The 26971-nt window shown below is 46.8% G+C and overlaps 1 protein-coding gene across 6 annotated transcripts in view; it reads right to left on the minus strand.

Moving 5' to 3' along the window:
• The window catches only part of AGPAT4 (1-acylglycerol-3-phosphate O-acyltransferase 4), a 126591-nt gene that overhangs the window by 77699 nt on the left and 21921 nt on the right, over window positions 1–26971 (minus strand). For all 6 annotated transcript variants that reach the window (XM_043592711.1, XM_043592707.1, XM_043592709.1 and 3 more), the window contains exon 2: window positions 11954–12218. In XM_043592711.1, coding sequence (XP_043448646.1) covers window positions 11954–12131 — 178 coding nt within the window. In that variant the 5' untranslated portion in view covers window positions 12132–12218. The remainder of the gene's footprint in view (window positions 1–11953; window positions 12219–26971) is intronic.

The following is a 26971-nucleotide window of genomic DNA, read 5'->3' on the forward strand; positions in this document are numbered from 1 at the left end:
TTAGTTCTGGAGATGGGTTTAGGCCTGGGTGGCTGTGCCTGAACCCAAGTTAAGGAGATGAACTTGTCAGTTTACCTGGGGCTGTCGGGATGGTAAAGCTGGAAATCCCACATCCTGGGGATCCTGCCCCTTGGAGGCAAACCCGGAAGGCTGGTCGCCCTCAACACCCTCCACCGGAGTGAATGGAACCCATAGGGAAGGAAGAGGCAGGTGGGGGGGGGGCCCTATTGATGTGGGAACCCTCCCCTCCCCCACGCCCATCACCTCGCTCCTGGAGCCATGGTTAGGCGAAGCAGTCACCAAAGGAGGCCTCTCCTTTCTAACCTTCTGGCCAGTTCAAAACGTTATTTTTCTTACCAAAAGTATTTGATTCTATCATCTTAAACATAATTTGTTAAGTGCCTCCCTCTGCCCATCTAATGGAGGCCATGCCAGCCTCTCCCTCCCTTAGCAGGGAAACATGACTTACACCTCAGTCATCTCTTCATCTGTCCCACGCCTACTTCTTCTGAAGCAAGTCCCCGTATTCTTGTAATCGTTTGTTGAGCTCTGAGGGTTACCTCAGCAGAAAGCCTCCAACACTCTCTCTTCAGCACCCAGGATTGTGGCAGGCACCCTGCAGCCCTGTTTCCCCATGAACGTTCCTGACTCAGATTCTTAATGTTGGAAGGGATTCGGAAGGTCGTCGAAGGGATTTGGAAGTTTTCCACGCAGACAGGTGGTTTGAAGAAGGCCCTGTAACACATTCCCCGCAAAGGAAGTTCTCCCGGTCTCCTCAGAGTCCAGGGGCTGGGCTCCCCGTTTCCTAAACCGCCTTGCTGCCCCCAGTCTCCGCCATTACAGACGTGTCTGGGTGGCTTCTTCCGCATGCCCGTCTCCTTCCTTCCCAGGCTATGGGCTACATCGGTAGTCCCTTCTCCACGTAATGTCCTGCTAGTATTGACACAGCTATGGCGCCTCCCAGGCCGGTCTCCCTTCCCAGGTTCCTCCACCTTCCCAACCACTCCCTCCTCCCCCATCCCAGGTTCCCAGAGCTCCTCGTAGGGCATACTCAAGCCCATCTGGCCCACACCTGCTGACTAAGTGCATAGTAACAGCAAGAATACCTTCACCTTACATTTTTATAGCGTGTTAAATTTTATTTCCCTCATTCTGCGCATGGAAAAACAAGGCCCAGTCACCAAGCTGGTTAGGCCAGTGCACAGGAAACCAGGATGCCAGGCTCCAACTGCAGTCTCCTTCCGGGAACACCAGAGCAGGACATCCCCCACCCCTGCCCCACAGCCCTAGACACAAGACATCCAAATAAATCCAGCCCGAAACAGCTGCGTGGGGACGGCGAAGGCAGCCCGAGAATGAGAGAGAAGACCCACTCTACTCCATGCCTCCCACGGGATGGACACACTGAGATGGGCAGTGGCCAACTATGTATTTTGAAACATTATGATGAAACACGGAAAAAATCGTTATTTTTCTCCAAAACCAAATGCGGAGGCGAGGGAATACTTTTAATCTGATAGCTTCCCTCCTTTCTGAAGACCCGGGGAAGAGCCTGAGAAAGGATGCCTCAAACTGTTTGAAAATGCCTCGCCTCCCATCTGGACCCAAGACAAACTGAAATAGAGGAAAACAGGGAAATACTTTTTGCCATTAGTCTTTCCGTGTCTCTGGAACTCACGTCTATGAAGCCTGTTTCTTCCTTGCCTCAAACTCTGTGTCACTTAAATTCTATCGTCAGCATGCCCGTACCCAAATCCACACGCTAAGGCAGTGGTCTCCAAATGCTTTTGATTGGTTCAGCAAAAGAAATTAAATATGCACTATTAGCACATGTAAATTGTTATGTATAAAACAATTGATGTTTTATATAAAATATTTTAAATGTCTTTTCTCTTATCTGTGTATATACGATCAAAGAAACAGAAATTAGAAACAGAAATTTCTTTCTATACCCTAATGGCTTCTCTTGTTTACCTCCTGGGGAACACCCACACCCCATCGTCTTCTGAAGTTATGAGACACCCAAGTCCAACTTATAACCTAATTTGAAAGTTGTAACTTAAGTCACAAGTGAAACTTAATGCTTGCAAAAACAAATGTCAACCTTGGCTGAGAATTAATTTATTTATAAACCACATCAACAGCTAAGACACCTTGCTCCACGTCAAGCGTCTGCTCATACAATTCAATATCACATAAGTATTCCTAATTTTGCTGTCTTTTTACTACCCTTATTTGAAATTTGGAGCACTCAGTCTCCCTATCTAACATGTAATTTCCAGGGGCAGCTGGGTGGCTTGGTTGGTTAAGCACGTCTGACTCTTGGTTTTGGCTCAGGTCATGGTCTAGCAGTTTCGTGAGTTCGAACCCCGCGTCGGATTCTGCTGACAATGCGGAGCCTGGTTGAGTTTCTCTCTCTCTCCCTCTCTCTCTACCCCTCCCCCACTCATGCTGTCTCTCTCTCTCTCTCAAAATAAACTAAAAAAAATAAAATGTAATTTCTTATACAAAGGATTCTATATATTATATATAATATATATCCCTCTACTGTGTGTGAAACATATATACACACACACATATATATTTAAGATATGGAAACGGATGTGACTCAAGTTGAACGTGGCATATGCTCTACAGTTGCATTGCTCTTTAAAAACTTTTTTTACAAGTCCGGTGTCACTTAACATGCTCCTTTCACTGAATCAGTTACAAAAGATACGACCAGTTGGCTATTTAATGTGCTTGCAATCGCCAGGAACACGAAGCACGGGGCTGAGCTATTTCTTGAGGGGACTGAGCTAGTAACATACTTCTGTCGTTAGATCTCAACCCCAATACCTCTTCGCCCCGAAAAAAACCCCAAAAAGGTGGCGGTACAAAGAACTAATTTTGTAACAAGCTTTGCGTGATAAAGGTCAGCAAAGTAAAAAGGCCAGTTCTGCGCTAACGGTCTTGTCGGGAGGTGCACGGAGTGTAACACTGATCACGAAGAGACGACATCGTATCTGAACGAAGCTGGGCAGACGCCGTCCTTGATACTTGAGAATACAAAATCCAGGCACACGGAGGCCAGAACAGACTGCCTCGCTGAGATTGCTTCATCTGCTATGACTTCTTTATGCAAGGCAAGTAGGGGAAGAAAAGATTCGCTACCTCCTTTATGGCAGAGAGGTTATTACTCAGACAGACTCAAGTATTGCATTATATGTAAGCGATTCCCTTTCCTCGACACTTCTGAGACCTTTCTCCAGGGCTGAAGAAACATTTAATTCTATTTTTCCCAGGCAGATTGCTTTTGGTGGTGAGCCAAAGCAGATCTGGACTTGAATAGTGTACTTAAAGTGATAAAAATAAACGCCAGTTGGAAATAGAAGAAATAAAGAATGAAAGAAGCATGCAAGCCATCTCTATCCACTGGAAGATCCACATGCCAATCATGGCTGGACCCGAGCCGGACTGCCTCCTCCGGGCCAGCGCGTCGCCGTCTGCGTGCCGTGTCACCAGCCCCACTTCACCGAGATCCCTGACTTTAAGGGAGTCCTTGGCTTGGTCCACAAGCGAGGACAAGGCTAGCTGCGTGACCTGTTTCTTGTGCTTCCAGTAAAACAAGCCAGGGAGGGCGAATGCCAGGCGAGGGGGAAGAAGGTGAAATAAACGCAGTGTCCACACTTACTGGTGCCCATGGATTGGGCTTTACTTTGTGTTTCACAGCCACAGCGGAAGGAAAAGGACTTAGAAAAGGAAAGTGTGCTGGTTTGCTGGGGCCGCTATAACAAACTATCCCCAACCGAGGCGCTCAAAACCAGAAATACTGTGCCAGTTCTGGAGGCCACAAGCCCCACATCAAGGTGTAGGCAGGTTGGTTGTCACTGAAGCTGCTGGAGAGAATCTGCTCCAGGCCTCTCCTGCCTCGGGTCTCCCCATGTGTCTCCCCGTGTTTGCTCAGTGCACGTCTGTCAAGGTGTCCCAATTGTCCCTTTTTATAAGGACACAGTTCTAGTGGCTTAGGGTCCACTCCACTGAACGCTTCCTAATTCGATGATCGACAAAGACCCTGTTTCTTAATAAAGCCACATTCACAGTCACGGGTGGTTAGGACTTCGCAGCCTCTGGGGAGGCGGATGCAGCTCAACCCATAACCTGAACACGCGGCTCTGGGGCCACATGTCCCTCTCACTTCCTTTCTACTGAATCACTGCAGTATTTGTGATGGGGTTCACCGTGCTGTATGCGATCCCGGGAAGGTAGGGCCCGAAAATCGTCACCCGGGTCTCCGTGACTTTCGCCACACCCAGCCTATACCCAGCCTTACCACACAAAGGGCTCACTTAAAATTTCCCCCCTCGACTGCCTTCCACAAGCCACTCTCTATTTAGTTCTTCTTGGTGTTTGGGTTTTTATTTTGTTTTGGTTTCTTTCACTTTAGAAGACATGCTCCACGTATGAGATAGAAGACATTCGGAAAATACAAAGGCAATTAAAAAAATTTCTAATTATAATTCCTAAAAATGGCACTCTGATGAATTTATGTCCAGTCTATATTTATGAGGTTCGTATTATATTGTACAGTTTTGCATCGTGCTATTTTTACTTAATATTATACTTAGGGTATAAGATGGTTCAAAGAAATAAAGACCCAGCTGGGTATCTTTCTATAAAAGATTATGTGTGAACAGATTTTTCAAAAAAAAAAAAAAAAAAGAAGAAGAAACCAAATTAACAGCTTCTCAAGGCACATTTTGAACAATGCTGCTTAGAGCAAAACAGAAATAAATCCTGACGTAAACTGATGTTCATAACGCTTGGAATTCCCGAGGACAAACACTTGGGGTTCATCTAGGAGACCAGGAGCTTCGAGTCCACTCTGCACACGTGTCTTTGCTGTCCTCCTGGCCTAGGGGGCTGCAGCTGGCTCCAGTCTCCTGACACAGGAAGGTTCTTGATGGGATTTGGTAGGACCCCCTCCTTTTGATGGCCGACGGCCTGAAGAAACCCATTTGTCCCTTGGAGACGCTAAAATATGCCTTTTCCTCAGGCCAGACCATCCTTCCTCTTCTTGCTAACACACTGCAAATCCTCCTCATTCCATAACACCTGGCTAGTGACATGTTTCAGTAGAACACGACTCTACCCTCTCACGGGATGGGCTGTCCCTTCCTCTGTTCCCTGAGTTCCTCCACCTTAGCTTTTCTGTCATGCTCCACAATGGCTTGTGTCCTCATGCCTTCCTCATGAGACTGGATCTCTCTCAGGACAACCGACCAGAGCACCTGCTGAGCAGGGACAGGCATCCTGTAGGGTTACCTGGGGCCAAGACTGTGAATTAACATGCCCAGGGTGGATCTTAGCAGATGTTTGTTTGACATTAGCCATGGGTGTTAAAATAAGAAGTCTTATCACACACTATCTATGTTTGTTTCAAAATATGGTAGAAAAAAATGCATTTTGGGACCTCAGCTCTCCTACTTACTAACTGTCTGACCTTAGACAAGTCACCTGACCTCTCGGAGCCTCAGTTAACTGAGCCACAAAATGGGGGATTGCCTCAAAATCCCTCAAAAGAGGGATTATAGCCTCAAACAAGGTAAAGGATATAAAAGTTTTAGCATGATGCCTAATTGCCTAATACACAGTCAACACACAGACCGCAGTGATAGCAATGATTAGAAATGAAAATAACTACCCATTATGATTTCCCTTTTCCTTTTTCCACGGCCCTGTGGAACGTCATGTACTACAATCGCCACTTGGACATTTGGCCTCAGCCCAGAAGCCTGGTCCTCAGCCCCAAGGCCACACTGGTAGCCCGGCAGAGAAGTTCTGTGCTGAGGCTTCCTGGATATAATCACGGTTTCTCCGCTTCCTGGGTTACCCTGGGCAAACTGCTTAACCTCTCTGTGCCTAAAGACTCAGAGCAGTGTTAGAACAATAGGTGCTCTTGCCCTATTAGCTGGGCAGAAGTCCGCAGAATAAAGGGGCGGACCTGAGGTTTGTTCCGCTCACCCTACACGTGCCAGCATGCCCTTACTTTTCTCCTGTGCTTCATTCTGGCGTCGTTTAAATTCAGACACTCAAGCTCTTTTGCTCTGTAAGGAATTTTAAATGAGATCTAACCTCAGCCAATTTCTGGATCGCTTCGGCTATATTCCTGGAGGAATGCTAACTTGCTAACCTGGTATGGTTTTCTGTTTGGGCTATCTAAGAGGGCTTACTAAGTGAGGAGAAAATGGAGGAGGTCTGCTTCGCCCAATCCTGGGACAAACGGGAAGGTTTGCGCCCGGGAACAATGACGGCTGTGGCATGTGGCAGGCAGGACGCATTACAGATGCCTTTGTAAGATGTTATGATGAGACCTTTAGAAGACCAGACTGGAAGCTCCCTGGGGGCAGAGCTTCCTATCTCACCGCTATGTCCCCGGGACCACAGTGCCCAGCACATGATAGGTGCTCAATACTTGTTGAATAAATCACCAGAAAAAAAACCCAAAACGCTACGTAGCATAGGATCTCTGTTGCTTGATCCTTCTCATGTCATGGATCTTGTCTTTGGATTCTGCTGTCATCGCCTGGGTCGACACAGAGATATACTCCTTAGAAGGGGGGATTAGGAGGAGGAGGACGCTCTTTGCCGGTTCCTAAAAGCACTCGTTCAACATCACCGTGGACGTTGAGGAATCTCCCAGGTCAAGCCATCAGAGGGTGACTCCAGGTGAAGCCAGCAGCGTTTGCTCAGTAAAGCTGGGGGTGGGGAGACCAATGCACTTCAGGGGACGCAAAGGGTGCCAGCGGGTGGCAGAGCGCAGAGAGGAAGGGGCCCCCATAGAGAGCTGAGGGTCCCTCAGGGAGCTAGGCTTTGCCTTCTAGAATGGTAATCCATAGGGGCAGCGCTGAGGCACCTATCATGAGTCCTCAGAATCCCTTCACTGACCACTCATCGAAGCCACCATCCGATCACAGAGCTGTAGCAAAGGAGAGAGCGCCAACTGTAGGCTTTTCTGCCTCTGTCCATCTACAGCCCGGCATCTGTGCCCTCCGGGGAGGTGCTCACCGCCTGGCACCCGCTAAGGATTCAGCCAGAGACCTGTGATGACAACACCCAGGTTTCGGGTCGTGGCTCCCAGCGGAGGTACTGGCAGGTCCCCCCCAGACCCACATTTCAGCAGGAGCCAAGATGGCGTGTGCAGGGTCAAGACTAGGAGCTTTGGGATTATCTGACAAAGAGCCTCTCTGACATCCTGGAGGCGAGACCACTGTGGCAAATGAAGGACTGAAGAGTGAGAAATCATTTTGGACTGAAATGAGAAACTCAGCCCTGCCCTCAACCAGGCTGGGGAGAGAGACATGGATCAACCAGCAGCCAGGTTCACAGGACGTATCGTTTCTCCCAAGGTCATGTCGGAAAAGGTTACAGCGGCCCCTTCTTAGCCGGGTCACTCTCGCACCCATGACGTGTGCTGGCTGGGGGAAGAATCTGGTCTCTGTCTCAGGAGGATGGGGCTACCTCCCTCTCCCCATGGTCTTCGATTCACACGCACCCCCGGAGTCGAATGCCTCGGGGACACACAGCTTCGTGGGCGTCTCAGAGCTTCCACCCTGCCTGCGTGCGCGTGCCTTTGTTGAGGCTGTTCTGAAAAGTTCCTGAGCCCTGATCCTTCCAGAGAGGATCACAGACTGACTTCTGCCAAGCTCACCAGACTGCCGAGCCCTCTCCTCAGGTCACAACTCCGAAGTGACGTACACACCCCAGAGTCCATTGCCAATGTGTATTATTATTACAGCAGGAAAACCAGCGTCTGTTCCAAGGCAGGACACATGTAGGTGGTGACCGGAAGCTTGCTTGTCTCGTCATGATCAACCACTGCCTACTACTGATTAGGTGGCCATCAACCAGGTCAGGGGAGCAGCAGGGGTGCTAAAGACAGGAGGGAACATCTTCCCAAGGGCAAAAACAAAAATCTAAACCCTTAACTAGAAAAATCTTGGAATCTTGGTCAATTCCACCCCATTCCTTTTCTTCAAATGTGAGTTCGTGTTTTTGAGTTACCTATCCAAGGAGTTAAGTGCCACCGTGGGAGAAGTGAAGAGTCAGGCTGTAAGCAGGAAGGTAGGACGTTCTCTTGTACATCTTGGCACCGTAGATGCTGGCTGCCCCCTCGCCACCGTGCGGCCTTGGCCCTGGAGCTGTGCGTCAGGCAGGCATCGTGACCATGGGCGCCTCAGTCCGGAGGAACTAAATGGCATTGCAACTGCACAGGGCTAGTGAAGAGCAGCAGGGAATTTGGCAGCGAGGCCCCGGGGCTGGGGGGGGGGGCGGTGCGGGGTGGGGGAGAGGGAACAGGGGTGTCTCCATTTTGCTTTGGGCTCACCAAGAGTCCTTCCCTTGCTGAAACATTAAGTCATCTGTAGTCCTCCCCTGCCCCACCCCCTCTTAAAAACTCTGCCATTAACAGGTTCTTTTAATCTTTGGGGTTTTTTTTTGTGGTGGTTGTTTTTAAACCTGCAGTGTCAGAAGGGAAGAAAAACAAGCCAGCCAATCTTGGCTACCTTTCCCTGGATATTAAAAGGCACATCCTGTGCAATGGGAAGGTAATTCAATTCTACTCCTTGCCTCGCATCTTGTCACTTTCTTCCTGCTTCTCTCCTTGCAGAAGCTGACTCCACCCTGCCCGTCCCCACTCAGCTGCCTGCCTGTCTTAGCCTTTCGTGCGGGCAAATCTAGGGGCAAGTGAGATACAACAACCCTCCCAAACCCAGCCATCTAGATTAAACATGCCTTCAAATTGTTATTCATGATGTCAGTCCTGGCCACTAGACTGAAATTCTCTGCACCGTGTGTCTTGCCAGTAACCACACTGTCTTTGCTGCATTTCGTCTCTACTTGTCATTCACATCCGTGTGGCCTTTGGCACGTGCATTTCCCCACACCAGGGCTGCGGATTACTTCGGATTTACCTGGCACAACACCAAGCTCTTAACAAACATTTAAAGAAAAAGGGACGATGACACAGCCCTGTTGGTAAAGTGAACAGGGTGAGGGAGGGGGCCTGAGTCTCCAGGAGACAATTTATTCTGCCTTTTTTCTTAAAATATCAGTGGCCAGGGATGGCTGCTGCCGATTTTCTAAGCTTCGGACTGATTCATACGCCAGAAGGCACAATCAAACCCCACAGACAGTTTTCATCTCAACTTGGAGAGAAGAGGAGGAGGGTGAAGCCAACAGAAGGAACCTGACCGTCTCCTACTCCAAGCTGCCGAGGAACCCACGGACCGTAGCCCGTGACCTTCAACGGCCCACGGTCTGTGTGTTACACGTCCTCTGTTGTGGTTGTGAAGCACTCAGGGAATAAGGACATCTACCAGCTAGAACAAGTGAAAGGAGAAAGAGAAGGAGAGTAGCTTTGCCGTGTAACACATGCCAGGGCAGCAGGGGTGAGGAATCTGCTTTGCATGGAACTTGTTATAATGAGGTGCCCCCAAGCCGGGCCCGGGATGCATTGCCCTTCTCTCCCACCATGTTCTCTTTCCCCAGGAGCCACGGCTGCTCCTTCCCTTCTCTATTCACATAGCTGTACAATGGCCCTGCTTCTATTCAGTCCAGAGCCTGCAGAAGCTTTCCTCTGGGACACCGTGGATGGATGTACTCCCAGGCCTTGTAGTGAGACTGTCTGTCCATCACACTCTGTGTGGGGAAAATGCTAGTTGTCTTGGATGGTTAGTTCCTGAGTTCCACTTGGAATTATTCTAAAATCACTCCATCAATTTGTGATGGGTAAAAATGCACCTGCTTTCTGAATTTGTCCCCCATCTTAATTTCCACCAGAAACAAGTGGGCTAAAGCACTCTCGGAAGAATTGGACCTTATCCTGCCATAGCCTTGGGTGTCTTCCCCACCTACTACAAGCAAAATCGAGTACTCTTGGGAACTCACCTCCCGAATTCTACCTCTTTCCTCTTGACTCCAAATGAGAAACCCAGTTCCGAACCACGTGCTTGACACTTGGTTGGGGTTGTGACGGTGCCAACAGGCATGGTTTCAGCTTGCAAACTGACAGATGTTGGTATCTCACAGGTGTGTGCGCATCACATAAATACAGGTTTCGATGAAGAGCGCAATCAGCGTTGCTTTGTTAAATTTGAGTTTTGTTTAAAGAGATGCCGATTACCGGAGTTAAAATTTTACCTTAAAATCATAAGGTACGTCTCAGACAGTGATCACCTTCTCTTGACTATGCAAACTCTTCTCTCTTCAAACAGCTACAATTCAGCTCAGACATCTCTTACTACGGCCACCGTGCTCTGAAGAGTCATTCCCTAAGTACCACAGACCAACGTGAGAGTAAAATGTATGACACGGAGACTTGCATTATGTACTGGGGCATCGGGTACCGCATCCAATATGCCATAGACAAATGGCTTCAAGACTCTTTTTTTTTTTTGCAGTTATAGCTTGCCTTTGGGATGTTATGAATATCTTCAAGACATATTTATATAAAACACACTAATAAAAGACTTAGGGGTCTAGCACTGACACCCTATCAGAAATAGTATCAGAGAGATTTGTAAGTTCTGAGTTGGTGAAAGAAATCACGGATAAGGATGTTTCTATCATTTTCTTCTCACAAGTCGGTATGTTGAGGTTTAAATTAATAACTGATTGGATCAGGAGTAATCCATTTGGATAATTGTAAGCAGCCTGTATTGTCTGGATTCAAATTCACATTTAATTGCTTCATTTAAAGGGTTTCAGGAAGATGCCAATAATTTTGGACTCTTGGTGCATCTAATATAGCTGAGATTTTTAAATTGCCTGATGTGGGGCGCCTGGGTGGCGCAGTCGGTTAAGCGTCCGACTTCAGCCAGGTCACGATCTCGCGGTCCGTGAGTTCGAGCCCCGCGTTGGGCTCTGGGCTGATGGCTCAGAGCCTGGAGCCTGTTTCCGATTCTGTGTCTCCCTCTCTCTCTGCCCCTCCCCCGTTCATGCTCTGTCTCTCTCTGTCCCAAAAATAAATAAACGTTGAAAAAAAAAATTTTAAATTGCCTGATGTGAAAGAGCTCATATTTTTAAATATATTCACACCCATATATATAATTGGTTATGATACACTGCCTTCCGTACTCTTGAGAATAGGTACAGGTTTAAGGTCAGTCAACAACAAAACTCATCTCCAGGCACTCCCAATATTCTGATTTACTTCTTTTCACTTCAATTTTGAAATTCGGGCCAGTGGAATTAGTCACGTTTAAAATAGCTGAGTATAATCAAACGCAGACACACAAACACACAAATCAGTGTCCATAAAACCGGAGAAATCTAAATAAGGCTGGTGGATTGTGTCACTGTTGGTTTTCTTGTTGGGACGTTATACTGTAGTTATGCAAGAAGTTATTTCTCACTAGGGAAAACTGCCTGGAGGGTATAGGGGAGCTCTCTGTGTCATTTCTCACAACCCCAGGTACGTCTACAATTATCTCAAAATAAAAAGTTAAAGATGCAGGGCAAAAGAACAATACGTTACATTGCCATTTCGCTGTTAAAAACATTATGTATCCAAACATATGCACACAGACCCACCTGCATACACACATCAGAGCCATAAATCCGTAAAGATCTCAGTACACAAAATAATGCCATTTCCACAGGGCAACTAAGAAATCGTTAACACTGGTTGCCGCTGAGGAGGAAAATGAGAACACAGACAGAATGCAGATTTACTTTCCAGAGGCGACCGTTCTGCGCCTGTTGAGCTGCACCGTGGGCTATTGGCATCACTCGGTCAAAAATTAGCTTTTGAGGAGTGAGGACAAGGCAGACATTCCCAACCTAAAACAAAGGAACGGACACAAAAGAACCAAAAGCAGCTTGGGCCGCCGGGCAAGCCCGGGGAGCCGCTCCCAGCCCTGTCTCCGACACCCCGCAGCGGTGAGGATACAAACAGAATAAACGAGACTCTTACGGCTGGAGACGCAGTAGGACAGTCTGCAGTTGATCCTCCTGAAGAGCTGCTTGTTAATTGGCCAGAGAAGGAGGGTGAAGAGCTGAACGGTGTTGATTATTAGCCCCGAGGCGATAAATACGTAACAGAACACGAGGTGGCACAGGAACTGAGACTTCAGCAACCCGAGGAGGTCCATGGCGCGGGGTTGTGTTGATTCAGACAAATAAATACTCGCAGGAGAATATTTCCAGAGGGAACCAAGGTCCGCCACCCAGGAAAGTGTCTAGAACACAAACCAGTGTTACACGTTACAAAAATATAAGACGTGCTTTTAGAGTGGGGGGGGGGGGAAGAAAACCCTCTTAAAATAGACTCTTACAATGAAACACTTTGTACACGAGTTGGTTTCTTTTTATTCGGCAGTCACGTGGCGCTTACTTATGTCAGGCCGGGTTTCAGCCCTTTAAAAGTAATAGTTCCTTTCATTGCCCCAACACCCCGTGAGGCTGGGACTGTTAGCACAGAGGAGGGGACCGAGGTCCTGGGAGGGTAAGCAGCCCGGCCGCGGTTCCACGGCTTCTACGGCTGCCAGGTTCACAGGTGGCCGAGCTGGCTCGAGTCCTGCGGCTCGGCTGCTGTGCGAGCTCCTGTCTTTGGTGATCACAGCAGAGGCTGTGTTTCCGGGTGTCCCCTCCTGCTGCCACCTCTGCCTGAACACCCTCCCCCGCCCACTTCTCTTCCTCCAGATCCTGCCTGCTCCAACGTCCCTTCTGGCAAGCTGGCCCGTGTGACGTTTAGGGATACCCCTGGGGTGGCCTCTGCCTGCCGAAGCACCTGTCCCAGTGTGTCCCTGGAGGACACCCTCTGCTCTTCCCCCTTCCCCCACTGCACCGTCACTGCTCCCAAGTACACGGTTCTCCTGAAGATCATCATTTTCTCTCCAGTGACTGGAACAGTCATCGGCACATAGCTGGAGCTTAATTTTTTTAAAAAAGTTTATTTACTTATATTGAGAGAGATGCAGTGCACAAGCAGGGGCGGGGCAGAGAGAGAGGGAGAGAGAGAGAATCCCAAGCAGGCTCCGCACTGCCAGCACAGAGCCCAACACATGGGGCTTGAACTCATGAACCACAAGATCATGACCTGAGCTGAAGTCAGACACTTAACTGGCTGAGCCACCCAGGCGCCCCTCGGGGAGCTTAATTTAAAAAAAAAATGTGGAATGATTTAATGAAGGTAGACAAGGAATGGGCTTTGAAAGATCAGTAAACACAAATGACCAAGTATGAAGGCAAGAGAACCACCCCCACCACACCCCTGACACACACACACACACACACACACACACACACACACAGTTCTAAAATCAGAAAGAAACTCAAATAGCAGCCAGACTCACGGCCTGGTAATCAGTCTCCGACCCCAAAATGGAATAATGATATGACTTTACAGTGTGGCAAAAAAAGCCTTTGAGGGCAAGCGTGAAGGCAGGAGTTTCAAATACTCTGATGGCAAAAGGAAGAAAGCTGAGGCAGTCACGCACAGCAGCCTGGTTCTCCTGGAAGCAGGATCTCACTGCAAACTTCTCTAGAAGCAGCCCAAACTTAGCATAAACCCTCCAACAGTAATAGTGGAGAGATCAGTCTTTGTTAATAACACCAAAAAATCTACATAATAGTTTCACATCTATTATATCATTTTAAGCTTCCCATGAACCTAATGAGAAGAGAATTATTATCCCATTCTTCAGAATAAGAAACTGAGATGACTCACAGGTTGGGTGATTTGCCTAAGGTTGTCACAGCCCATAACTATTCATAGGTCTCTGTCTTATCTCCAAGTTCTTTCTTGTGCACCTGCCTGGGCTGCTTTGTTGCCGGGGGGGGGGGGGGGGGGGAGCTGGGGAGCTCTCTTTGGTTCTGTGGAGCAGCTCAGAGATGACCCCAAAGGCAAAAACGAGCACAGCCTTCAGTGGAGTTCAAAATCACAAGCTATATTCAGAGTGGGGAATGGGACTTGCTTCTGGTCACCCAGAGTGGTTTTGAAGATGGCCGTGGGCAGTAGGACAGACATAAGGTGTGTTCCTCTAGAACATTTACACTTGCTTAGATGATCTGGAAGGTACACGGTACTCCCGCCTGGTTTCCATATGTTTCTGGTAGGGGGAAGTGGAAAGTAACGTTGGGCCTGATTTCTCTGGAGTCAGCTGAGACACCCGACCCCCCCAGAAGCCCTGCTCTCTGGCACAAAGCCAAGGGTCTGCGGGGACTGATTGATGCATCACGTCTCTGACCTTTCCCAGGTGGCTTTTCCCACAAACATCTCCAGGTTGTCAAACTCCTTAAGACACACTTGGTTCCAACACACTCAGTCTCTCTCTAATGAGTAGGCATTAAGCTGGCAGCCCCCTTTCAATGCACTTGACTTTTAGGAGCCACATAAAGAGGAGTGATGTACGTTGGTTTACAGTGTGGCAGCAGTTACAGGACGATGTTGAATATTCATGCGCTTTATTCACTGTCCCTAGATGAGCCACTAAAAGCTTCCAGACAATCTGGCCAAAAGAAGTAGGATTCTTCCCTAGGTCTCTACGATCTAGTACGTGTGAAGCATTTTGCAAATCCTTTGCTATGCTGACTTAACACTAAGAAAAGGAAGATAGTGGACTTTGGAAACGCAGGGAATGAAATGCTGCCTTCCTCGACTTCCAGTCAATAGTAGGACATTACAAAGAACACGGAAGATTTTTTTCCCTTGTAAAAGACCAGGGACCACCATGCCCTCAAGTGAAACCTTTGCTAGTACCGCACGAAGCAGGAGTCTATGTAATACTGGTGATGTTTAAGGGGGAATCACAGGCAGGCGGGCCTCAGTTGCTTTGGTTTTGCACACACTTCCTCAAATTCTCTTTCTAGACTAGTGTGGTGGCCGAGCGCGGGCTTGGGTCCAACTGTCTGGGTTTGAACCTCTGCTGTACCTCTTACTGGTCGTGTGCCTTCAGGTAAAGTAACCCTTCTGGATCTCAGTTTCTCTATCTGTAAAGAGGGATCCAAATTCCAAGGAGACTATTGTTTTTCTTTCTTTCTTTCTTTCTTTCTTTCTTTCTTTCTTTCTTTCTTTTTCTTTCTTTCTTTCTTTCTTTCTTTCTTTCTTTCTTTCTTTCTTTCTTTCTTTCTTTCTTTCTTTCTTTCAGTTTCTCTATCTGTAAAGAGGGATCAAAATTCCAAGGAGACTATTGTTTTTCTTTCTTTCTTTCTTTCTTTCTTTCTTTCTTTCTTTCTTTCTTTCTTTCTTTCTTTCTTTCTTTCTTTCTTTCTTTCTTTCTTTTTCTTCCTTCCTTCCTTCCTTCCTTCCTTCCTTCCTTCCTTCCTTCCTTCACCTAAACCAATTCTCAAATTTATAGGCAAGAGCAAAATAAAAGACTAGCCAAGGAACTGCCTGAAGAAGAACAAGGCTGGCAGGTGCCATGAGTTTGTTAAACAATTTGACTGACTTAGTCTCAGAGCTGATTAGTAATAAAGAGACACAAGGCTAAATCATTTAAGGAGGTATCTGTTGGGTAAATATGTGTTGTGTGTCTTAAGTTTATTCCAGATGGAAGCTTGGGGGGCCACCCTACCCATACTGAATAAGGAACAGCTTTTTTTGAATGTGGTCATCAGCCAATTCGGTGCCCTACTGAGGAGAGATGATAGAAATATCTGACCAGTGGTGAAAGCAGTTAAAATTACTTTGCCTACTTCCCTTTCAGATGCGTGACTACCTAGAATGTTAGGGGAAGAAACTTTCCAGCAAATTCACTTCAGCAGCTTATACGAAGCAAGGAAATGACAAAGAATTTTATTTCACAGACTGTCAGAACAAGTAATTTATGGAGTTTGTAAATCAACAAATAACCATGAAGCTGTTTCTCTGTCATATTGCTGTGAGCAAAGATATTTCTTATCATCAAGGGCAATGATGAAGAACCTATGTGCCTGAAAGCCCAAACGAGATGCTGCCATGGTCTGGTTGGGATTCTTGCACAGGGCAGAGTGTGGACGGCACATCAGGGGCTCCCAAGTGGCCTTTAACCCAGCCCGTGGGCCCCTCCCTGGCACTCGCCCACAGGCCCCGAGAGCTGACTCCAGGCTTGTGAGGTACAGCCCCTTCCATCGTGTTCACGATGGTAAATCCAGCCCAGGTGATCTTTGAGGAGGGGACAGAGGGGAGAGATGACATGACTGGGGCTTGGCACACAAGCTGGCTGTGCTGAGAACAGGAGCAGGGGTCTTGCCAGATACTGAAGCCCAGACCAGTCACAACCCAAGGAATGCAGGTAACATGTAGGAGGAATTGCCGGAACAAGAAAACATTTTTTTTTAAGTTTTATTTATTTATTTTGAGAGACAGACAGAGGGTGAGTGCGAGCGGGGGAGGGGCAGAGAGGGAGGGAGAGAGAGAGGGAGAGAGAAGGAGAGAGTGGGAGACAGAGAATCCCAAGCAGACTCCACACTAAGCACAGAGCCCAACCTGGGGCTCAATGTCAAGAACTGTGAGATCATGACCTGAGCCGAAATCTAGAGTCGTCCACTTAACTGCCTGAGCCGCCCAGGTGCCCCTGAAACATGAAGACATTTTAAAGAGAAATCGTAGAGAACAGGGAAAAATGCCAGAAAACCCAACCTGTATACATTATTTGGATTTTTCAGAAGGTAGAGTCTGACCCATCACCTGAAAATTCCTGAACCAGCATTTTAAACACAGACAGGAAGCTCCTGTCACCAGGAATCAAGGTTCAAGGAGGATAGTTTACTCCAAATTACCTTCATTTCCCAGCTACTGATGTTTAGCAGAGTTTGAACTTAACTCCTCGTTTGAAAAAGTCTCTGGCAGTCCTTGAGGGCACATTGTTGCCCATGAGTCTATGTTAAATCGGCTCACAGCTGTTTGAAAAAGCTGCCATTAATGTTGGAGGAGGCCTCTTATTCAATGGAAGAAATCTCCTGAAGTGCCACTGTGAAGAAAAGAAGCTGTTCGTCCAAGGAAGGGAGAGACCTGGGGTCACACACATGGGGACGCTGAGCGACCATGAACCAATTGTGTAACAGAGGCATTAAACGAGCTGGTATAGGCCTTTGAAGAATATGAGAAGACACTGAGTGAAAAACGGTCACAAAGCAGCATGATTCAGATTTGTAAAATAATAATGTGTATATTTATATCATTCACATCTCTGTCTATTTCTATATTCATGGCTGTCTATTAATAGTGGCTAATTTTGGGTGGAAGAATTCTGGCGGTTTCTTTTCTCCTGTTTTATTACTCTTTTCTTAGAATGAGATGAGCTCTTCCTCCCCTGGACAGAAGAAGGGACCCGATCCCAGCCTGCATTGCGGTTCCTTGTGGTCAGATGACGGAGCCCCGTGTGATGCAGAAGGGGAGACAGCCCAGGTCGTTGAGGCAGAACAAGTGTGCTGCCTACAGACCTGATGAGAAGGACACACCCCTTGTCAGGAGGGCGCCAAGGTGAGAATCCAGGCTCTGACCGTGTGGAGGCTGGATGCCACCCTGCATCCCAGCACAGGTGCCTGGGAGGAAGTTGGGAACAGGGAAGGTGTAGGGGACATTGCGAGTCCGGCAGCTCTGGCTAGAAATCCAGGCTCAGCCCATCGGCAGCTATGAAAGTTCCTTCCGTGTCTGTGAAATCAGAGCAATACCTTCAACACCAGGCGGTCATGGGGCTCAGATAATAACGCATTTGAAACACTTTCTGGAATGCTTGCCACACAGGCGGCGCCCGAATAGTGGGAGATTTTCTTCTCGTGGCAAGAAAATAAGGAGGCAAAGGGGCGCAGCTAAGAAATGTGATTTTAGCATTTCTGGGAAAGCAGAGAGATAGAGATCGACTTAGTTTCCCTTCTCACTACATATCTAGAGCCTGACATTTTCCTGAATTTACCTCCAAGCGTGTGAAAACATTTCCTCCCCCGTTTGTTTTCATTGTAACCTCTACTTTTCCGTCGGTGACTCAGAGACGGGAAACGATGCGTTCACGAGAGCTCGCGGCTCTTCACCTTCTTCACTGAGGAATAATCTTCCCAAGTGTGGAGTTGGAGAAGCGGACCCCAGAAGGAAGGCAGTCGGAGCCGGGCCGTGCTTTCAGGGACGCTGCGTTTCCCACGCAGCATTCCCAGCAAGGAAGTGAGCAGACACCGAGGAGAGGAGCGGCCACGTGCCCCAGCAGCCAAGGGCACCCTAGAAGCCGCGCGCACCCCAGCAGCCCTGCACAACAACCCCACCCCCAGCAGCCAGGCGCACCCCAGCAGCCCTGCACACCCAGCAGCCACGTGCACCCCAGCAGCCGAGGGCACCCCAGCAGCCCTGCACACCCCAGCAGCCGAGGGCACCCCAGCAGCCCTGTGCACCCCAGCAGCTGTGTGCACCCCAGCAGCCCTGCATGCCCCAGCAGCCGAGGGCACCCCAGCAGCCCTGCACACCCCAGCAGCCGAGGGCACCCCAGCAGCCCTGCACACCCAGCAGCCACGTGCACCCCAGCAGCCGAGGGCACCCCAGCAGCCCTGTGCACCCCAGCAGCCAAGGGCACCCCAGCAGCCGAGGGCACCCCAGCAGCCGCATGCACCCCAGCAGCCGCGTGCACCCCAGCAGCCCCGCACACCCCAGCCCAGCACACCCCAGCAGCCGCATGCACCCCAGCAGCCGTGTGCACCCCAGCAGCCCCGCGCACCCCAGCCCAGCACACCCCAGCAGCCGCATGCACCCCAGCAGCTGCGTGCACCCCAGCAGCCCTGCGCACCCCAGCCCAGCACATCCCAGCAGCCGCATGCACCCCAGCAGCCCTGCGCACCCCAGCAGCCAAGCGGGGCCCCGCGGGGCTCCTGAGCCAGTTCAGCTCAGTCAAGCAGATGGGCCCCACGTTGCCCAGCCTCAGGCAGTGGAAACATAAGCAAATAAAGAAAGCTCGGAATGTCCCCAGGAGAGAATTCAAACTGCATCCTCCTCTAAGTGCGCACAGAGAGCTTCAATGGAAAGCATTCGAATAAGGCGACAGATAGAAGAGCCTTCGCTAAGACTTAAGTCCTCTGCCTTCCTCACTACTCTGAAACCATTAAATAAGCACGACCTTCAGGCTCGGGCAGGAAGAGAGAAGGAGTCTGAAACGGGTTTAAGTCCTTCAGTAGCTTGTTTTTCGGGGTTTGGCTTGTTTGTCACACTTATTACAGCGCCGAGCCAGGGCAGGGTTTTAGAAGAAGCAAAACGTTCCTCCAAAGAAATCAGTCCAAGCGGAATTGCTAAAATAATACCCGTGACCAATGTAGTATCATCACTGAAATCCAAACAACCCCTCATTTTAGGCTCTTTTAACTCCAAGCACCAGAACAGGTCACAAAGCAGAAAGGAGATGCGAGAAATGGAAATACTAAACAAACAGAACCTATTTTTTTTTTTACATTCCAAACTAAAATAATAATACATTCTGAAAGACTTGAAGGGAAGTGGGACTCTCACCCTCCTTGTGAGAACAACCGCTCAGTCTTTTTAGAAAAGCAACTTGACACGCGTACAAAGACCTGAAACGTCTTCCTACTGCTCAATCTCGTAACCAACTTCTGGAAAACACTCTTAAGACAAAATTAACTTTTAGACTATTCTCTCTGCATGCAGATATTCAGCAAGCATTATTTATAAGCACCTAAAATTAGAAACTGCTTACATTTCCACATGTGGAAACAATTAAGTGAATTATGGCAAACCCACACAATTTAAGTATCGCTGTAATAGGTTTATAGTGAGATGGCTACATTTTCAATATATTAAGAGCTAAAGGACCCCGAATCATATCTATGTATATATACATACATATATATAAATAATAATCACATTAAAATCAAGTATAGAAAAAAGTACTGGAAGCCAAGAACGCCTTACGAAAACACTAACAGTTATTTGTTATATACACACACAAACACACACACATACACACATCCCACACTTAGACACGTCAGCCAACCTGGAGTCTGTTGGGATGGCCTCACTACTGCTTTAGCATTTTCTTCCTTAGGAAGACAGTGAGTAGGCGAGCTCCAAGATCTTTGACAGACAGAACAGTCTCTGATTCTAATACAGGAAATGTATGTCCTCACAAATCAGGTTTTCCGGTCATTTCAGTGGGGTCTCCTCAATAGTGATTAAGGAGATCCTTCTCTCTTCCTCAGCTCCCAGGTACAGAGAGGGCTCTCAAAGGGGCATGGTCAACTGGATGGAAAGAAGAAGAAAACTTAAGGGTTGGTGGAAAGTAACACGGACTAACGTGCAGCTAGCTGGTGAATTTTGTCTCTGGACCAGTATTTTCGGTCGGTAGAGCACAGAATGCCCGGGGCCAGTGGTGGTGGCCCTGGAGGAAAGGGACACGGATGTAGTCCCAGAGGGAAACGAGTGAGGTATGTTCTGCTCTTGGAACATTCAGATTCTGCGTGCCCCGTGAGGGTGAATGAATTTAGCAGAAATCTCCAAAAGGGCAGCGACTACCTTGTGGAAGCCTGAGGCATCCACTTAGGGCTTAGTCCTGACAAACAAGGATAAATTTAGTTTTTGGATTCCTGCGCGTTAGACTGGCCCAAGGCCCAAAACAAAACAGGAGAGAAAGTGTTCTAGACTGAATTTAACTGTCTCTGGGACCATCTGTAACTAAAATACTCCTCAATTAAAAAAAATGATCCCCATCGAATGGTTTTGCAGAGAAGCCTATTAAAATTAGCTTATGTTAAAATTTTATGGACCAGTCCTCTGTCCAATATCCCTGTACCGTACATGATGTCCATTAAAACAAACCAAGCTCCGAAGGAGTCATAAATCATACTCAAGGTTTTCATTACGTCCTCTAATAAATAACACCGAGCCTTTCTCCAAAGTCTAATTTTAGGATGATAAAAACTTAGGTCTATAGAAAATTGAGGCTTCTGAGTTTATATTTAATAGTTGACTCTGAGTAGCTTATAAGAGCAAAACACATTCTGAAGAGCTTTTCTGTCCAATCCAAGGAAACCAAGACTCCGAGATAAACACCAATGGATACCCTAGGTACCTTTTTATGAGAAAAGAACAAAGATAGAAGGAAATTTAATTAGATATTCTCTAAGGCCTTTCGTAGCAGTAACGACTACAAGACTAAAATGTCCAGAGTTAAACATGAGATTTTCTGAGTAGTAACCAGAGCAGTGAGGATCAGCACACTGAATGTTTCACACACATTATCTCAGTCGCCGTCACAAAAGCCCACCATGGAAGGTATTATTATCCCCATTTTATAGATGAGGAAACGGGGATTTAGCTAGCCTAAGCAGTTAGACTATGCAAAGGTCAAAGAGTGAATAAATGTCTAAAATCCAAACTCGTGCCCTGAGCGATATTGTGCTGCTTTGACACAGCTGAGGTAGCTGGACTGCATGTGAACTTGGGCCTTCATAGCACCATTCCATATTTCAATTCACGGTCCCATTTCTGACACTGGGGAGATCATGAGTTTTGAGCTACTGCCCCACCAGTCGGTCCTGCCCAGCCCTCAGGAACACCCTCACTTCCAGAACAATGCCTGCCATTTCTACACCCCAATCCAGCTCTCTCACGGTCACAGGGTACGGGGGGCCCTGACTTCACGGCGTTTGGGCAGTCCGAGGAGCTAGCTGGTAGGTTGCATTTCCAGCAACCAAGAATGTGTGAACTATTTTACTAGGTACTCTGTGGAAAATGCATTGTGAAATTATGTTCCACCTCTGGAAGTTTCCCCAAGATCCAGTATCATGAAACCAAAAACTGAAAGGAAATGGGGGAACACTCATCTTCCCATTCAGGAAACATGGACATTTCTGCTTTAAATAAGAATATTCCAATTAATAATGAAGCCTTTTCAAATACAGAACGAAAGCAAGATGGATGTTGAACGCAAATTGTTGGTTCTTCATCACCACTCTTGTTGTGGCAGATCGGTGGCCATCGGTCCAGTAATCTACCTGTGATGGTGGAAATAGGAGGGAGCAGTTAGCCCCTCAGGTCTCTCCAAGTGGGGAAACGGCCCGGGACCAGCCCTGGGCCTACTGAAGCAGGCGCGAGTTCGATGCAGCACCAGCTGGCACCAAAAACGAGAAAAGAGCTTTATTCAGCGTATAAACCACCTCCTACTCTAGTCCCACTGTCACCAAGGCAACGTGGTCAGGACTGCGGTCTTCCAGTGCCTCCTTCTCCCCTTCCCACACGGGCCGTGACAAAGCCGGGTGGCCAAACCAGCCATGGAGAAGCTCCACAGAAAGACGCTGGGTTTAACTCCCCACTTCCTAGCTGCATGACCTTGGCCTCGTCATCTCAGCCTCAGTATCCTCGTCTGTGTAATGGAGGTAATAATCCCCTCCTTCCAGGAATCTGTGGGACGCTGACCTGCACCAATGCGTAGAAAGAAAGTGCCAAGCTCAGGCCCGCATGAAGCAGCTCCTTAGTACCGGCGGCCCGGGCGTGTCTCCTCCTCCCTCAGCTGCTTTACCCACGACCCCAAACCATCCACCATCTTTTCTTACTAGCCTTTCCACTCTGCAGTTCCCCTAATCCATTTCTCCTGTTTGTTTTAGTAAGACAAAACAAGACACACTCCTCGTGTGCACATTTCTCCTGTTTGTTTTAGTAAGACAAAACAAGACACACTCCTCGTGTGCACATTTGTTTTTTCTGACCCCCACACACTCCAGGACGAGGTGAGGTGACTTGTAAGACCCCCAAAGTCCACTCACAAGTTTTAGTTAAATGATTCGGTCCTCATTCCTCTCCTCAAGTAAGATAGTTCAAAACCATTGGTTCTGAAGCTCTCTTCAAAACGATGGATGATACCAGTGAGTTATCTATATAAACTGCATGGAAGGAGTAAGTTGGACGTACGATACGCGACTTGCTTTTACACCGTGGAAGAGAAACAAAAACCAATATTGACAAGATTAAGACCACAGTCATCTTGGTGCCCTTGGAATGTCACAGCATTTCCCTGGAGCCTTGCAATAAGAAGCTAAGGACACACACACACACATATATATACAAGATATATACACACACACACACACACACACACACACACACAAGATAGATATACATATATATATAAGAGGGAGCAGATAATAGATGAGTTTGTATCCACCAGGAAGCAATTTGCAGGGGGCTGACTTCTGAACAGGGTGAGGTTGGGGGCAACTTACTGGTGCGGACAGACAGGTGCTTAGGTCATCAGCAAATCATGGCGCCTAAATTTTTTTCATAAAATCTGACCTTTAATGTTTCAAAATAGGTAAAATAATAATGATAATAATAATAATAATAATAATAATAATTAAAAGCCTTTAAAATTAAGACTTGTGGCGGGGCACCTGGGCGGCTCAGTCAGTTAAGCATTTGACTCTTGATCTCAGCTCAGGTCTTGATCTCAAGGGTTGTGAGTTCGAGCCCTGTGTTGGGCTTTGCACTGGGCATGAAACCTACTTAAAAAATTAAATTAAATTAAGACTTAGGGCAAAATGTAAAATTTTATCAGAAATTTCATTAAATTTATTTTATAATTTAATATTTCCACTCTCAGTATCCATTGAGAGAGTGGTACAACTCTAATCTTTTCAGTATTTAGAAGCTCTAACCTTAAAGCAGGCTTCAGTTTGGCCAGACGACCCATGGTCTGGGAATGGCCAGGCCAGGAAACTGTGAGGACACTAGTACTGAATCACCAGAGATAGCCAAGCACATTCTCTGGCATTGTTTTTCCAGTAAAGTTGATAAGATCGCACAAATCTCTTCACGTAATCTGGCCTAGCCCACCTAGTCTGTCTGGGTCAACAGCTCATTAGGAGTCATGACTCTTTGCCATTACGCACAGGACAAAACATTGTCTGTAGCCAGGTAAACAGGGCCTGTAACCAACAGAGGTCACCAGCCTCAGACAAATGCCCAAACTGCCAGTCCTGGGGAAGTTCTGAGCATTAGATATGAAGTGAGAAAACCAAGAAGATGTGAAGTGATAGGGAACCAAAGCTTGAGGGCTATGTAACAAAACCACGTGGACATGGGATGCTCCTGTACACAATAGCTAACTTGGTGCAAATACAGGGGGTGCCGGGGGCGATGCACTGGGAACTTACTTTGCACTGGCATGTATCAACCGGACTAGAATTCTCTTTGGGAAGGTAGAAATCATGACTCTACCAGTGGTCTACAACATAAGTACAGAAAGGGAAGCACCAGTATTGACTCAGGTCTGGGTTTGACTCTTGACCGTCTGTGTGTCTGCATCAACCTGGCCATTGGCCTCCAGGAATTTCAGCTTGGTCTTCTGTCAATTGAATATGACAGATTCACTGGCCACGTAGAAGGGTGGTGGGAGAGTTCAGTGAGGTAAGGGATGAGCAAAGGCTCTGTCAAACCCAATTTTGTGGCTCAGAAAATGGGAAATGGGGACACTAGTCTACATGCTGTCAACCACAGTGCTTCTGATTCATAGGAACTGCCATAGCATTAATGCCCTGGGGTCCCTACCAGGGAGTTGAGCTTGGAAGAAGCCCTCCACTCGTTCTGTCAGGATCCATGGGGCTTATTTCAAGGTGGGTAGGTTCTGTGAGGGTCTGCTCAGAGGCGATAACTCCGGGCAAAATAAGCAAGTGGCCTTTTTCTTCTGTGTCTCAGACACCAGTAAATGGGCTCTTTTCTCTGGCGGGTTCCTCACTGTTGGTTAAGCACCCTTGACCCTTGAGTTCTTGGAGGCCCTGTTGTGGCCAACTCTTCTTTTCTGGTAAGAAGTGTGTGGAAGGTGGGAGATCAATAAGGCTAGATTTTAAATCTTTCTTTGATTTTCATAAAGTGATGTCAATGAACCCAGGCAATTTCCCCGACTGGATTCATGCATAATGGACCCGAAGAGGGACTTATTAGAAAACAAAAGCACTTAAATGCTTTCCTGACATGAATCATTTATTGAAGACAGAAATGCTGGCTGTGAGGGCCCAAAATAAGTTGACTTACAGTATCCTTGTTTCTAGATAGGTCTGAAATATGACCACAGAATAGTGAAGTACTCAGACAGGAACAGTGCTTTTGGGGTCATTACAGACTGGCTATTCCTCGAAAAGTCTCATTAATAACAGCAGTGATAAAACATGAAGTAGGGCCTCCTCTCTCTCCCTTTCTGTTTCTCCTTTTGTCACAAAGCTCAGGAACAGAGGATGCTTCGTGAAAGCAGGTATGTTCTTTTCAACTTCTGTTCAGTAGAATCCAGGACAGATATTCTTGGACCCGTGCAAACATTCATTAATCCATTGATAACTCCATTCGTGTATTAGGCTGTCCACAAAGCTACCCATTCATCCATTCAGTTAGAAATTCATTGATTCGTATTTATTGTTATAACTTTATACCACTGCATTAGACTTCTGAAGGTAAGCACAGGGGATTGTTACAGAACCCTTCTCTGTGTCTTATGTGGGTCAGCACTGTGCACAATAAACTAAAGCACTTACTGAGTAATATTTCCAGGCTCAGGAGGAACCTCCACCCCTTCCACTTTTTTTTTTAATTTTTTTTTTTAACATTTATTTATTTTTGAGACAGAGAGAGACAGAGCATGAACGGGGGAGGGTCAGAGAGAGGGAGACACAGAATCCGAAACAGGCTCCAGGCTCTGAGCTGTCAGCACAGAGCCCAACGCGGGGCTCGAACTCACGGACCGCGAGATCATGACCTGAGCCGAAGTTGGCCGCTTAACTGACTGAGCCACCCAGGCGCCCCACCCCTTCCACTTCTTACAGAATAAGTAGATACTCCATAAATGGTGATTTAATCAGAATCTCCAGACGACCTAATATAATTTAATCTTTATACCAATAACTCCGAATCGTCAAAAGCAAAGTGCAAAAGCGAAAGCATGAACTGATAAAGTCCTAGGTTTCTTTCCCATTAAATTAAGCACAGGTCAGATGACCCAATAATTTATTCTCCTTGCAAAAGCCATGCAGATAACCCCCCATGATTGCTCCCTAACCCATCACATTGCGTGTAACAAGCACAGAATTCTCTTTTACAAATGCTAAAATTGCATGAGGCAATATATCAAACTGACACGAAAATAACTCAAAATGAAAGCAAATTACCTACTTGAACTCCAGTAGGGGAGCTCAGATGTTGGTTGGGGACCAGAGCGGACTGGGACTGGTTTTGTTTTGTTTTGTTTTTTTAAACAAAAACTCTTCTATTAAAATGCAAATCTGATAAAAGTAAAGGAAACTATATGCTCTATGCAAGTCACTAAGCCATAGTCATGGATATTTTTAAAGATAATTCTCCTCCACTATAACAGTCATTCATATTCATTATATAAAAATTTGTCAAGTTCTAAAATGTAGAAATTTTAGCACCTAAAACTGTCACTGACATTTTGGTTTATTTTCTTTCAGTCTTTGGTGAATGCATAGGCTTTTTTCCTTTTTTTTTTTTTTCTTTGTTAGGTAGAACGTACCATAAAAAGGCAGACACCTTTTTTGTTTTTAAATATGTTGAACTCTTAGGTTAAATCAGTTTTATATGCCCTTTTGTTAAGCTTTAGTGAGATCATTTTCAATGTGTCCAAATATCACAGTATAACTCTTCTAGTACTTATACTGGGCATGTCATAATTATTACCTTACTGCCTCCTCGTTGTATATTTAGACTTCTTTTTGCCTTTTTAATAATAAAGCCATGATTAATAATTTCAGGCATAACTTTTCTTCTGAACCTTGAGTTAGGTCTTTAGAACATATAGGATATCTGGGTTCAAGGAATAAAAGTTTACGGTATCTGGCAAATATTGCCAAATCATTTTCCAAAAGTTTTGTGGTTACTTATGTTCTTAGCAGCAAAATACAAAAATACCCATTTTATCACATTTATGTCAACACTAAAAATTCTCATCTAAAAACAACAAAAACCAGACTCACTCTCCATACATTAAAAGTGTGTCGCATTGTTTTAATTTTTGGAGTG

The sequence above is a fragment of the Prionailurus bengalensis genome, chromosome B2 (genome assembly GCF_016509475.1).
Source record: "Prionailurus bengalensis isolate Pbe53 chromosome B2, Fcat_Pben_1.1_paternal_pri, whole genome shotgun sequence".
Taxonomy (NCBI): Eukaryota; Metazoa; Chordata; class Mammalia; order Carnivora; family Felidae; genus Prionailurus; species Prionailurus bengalensis.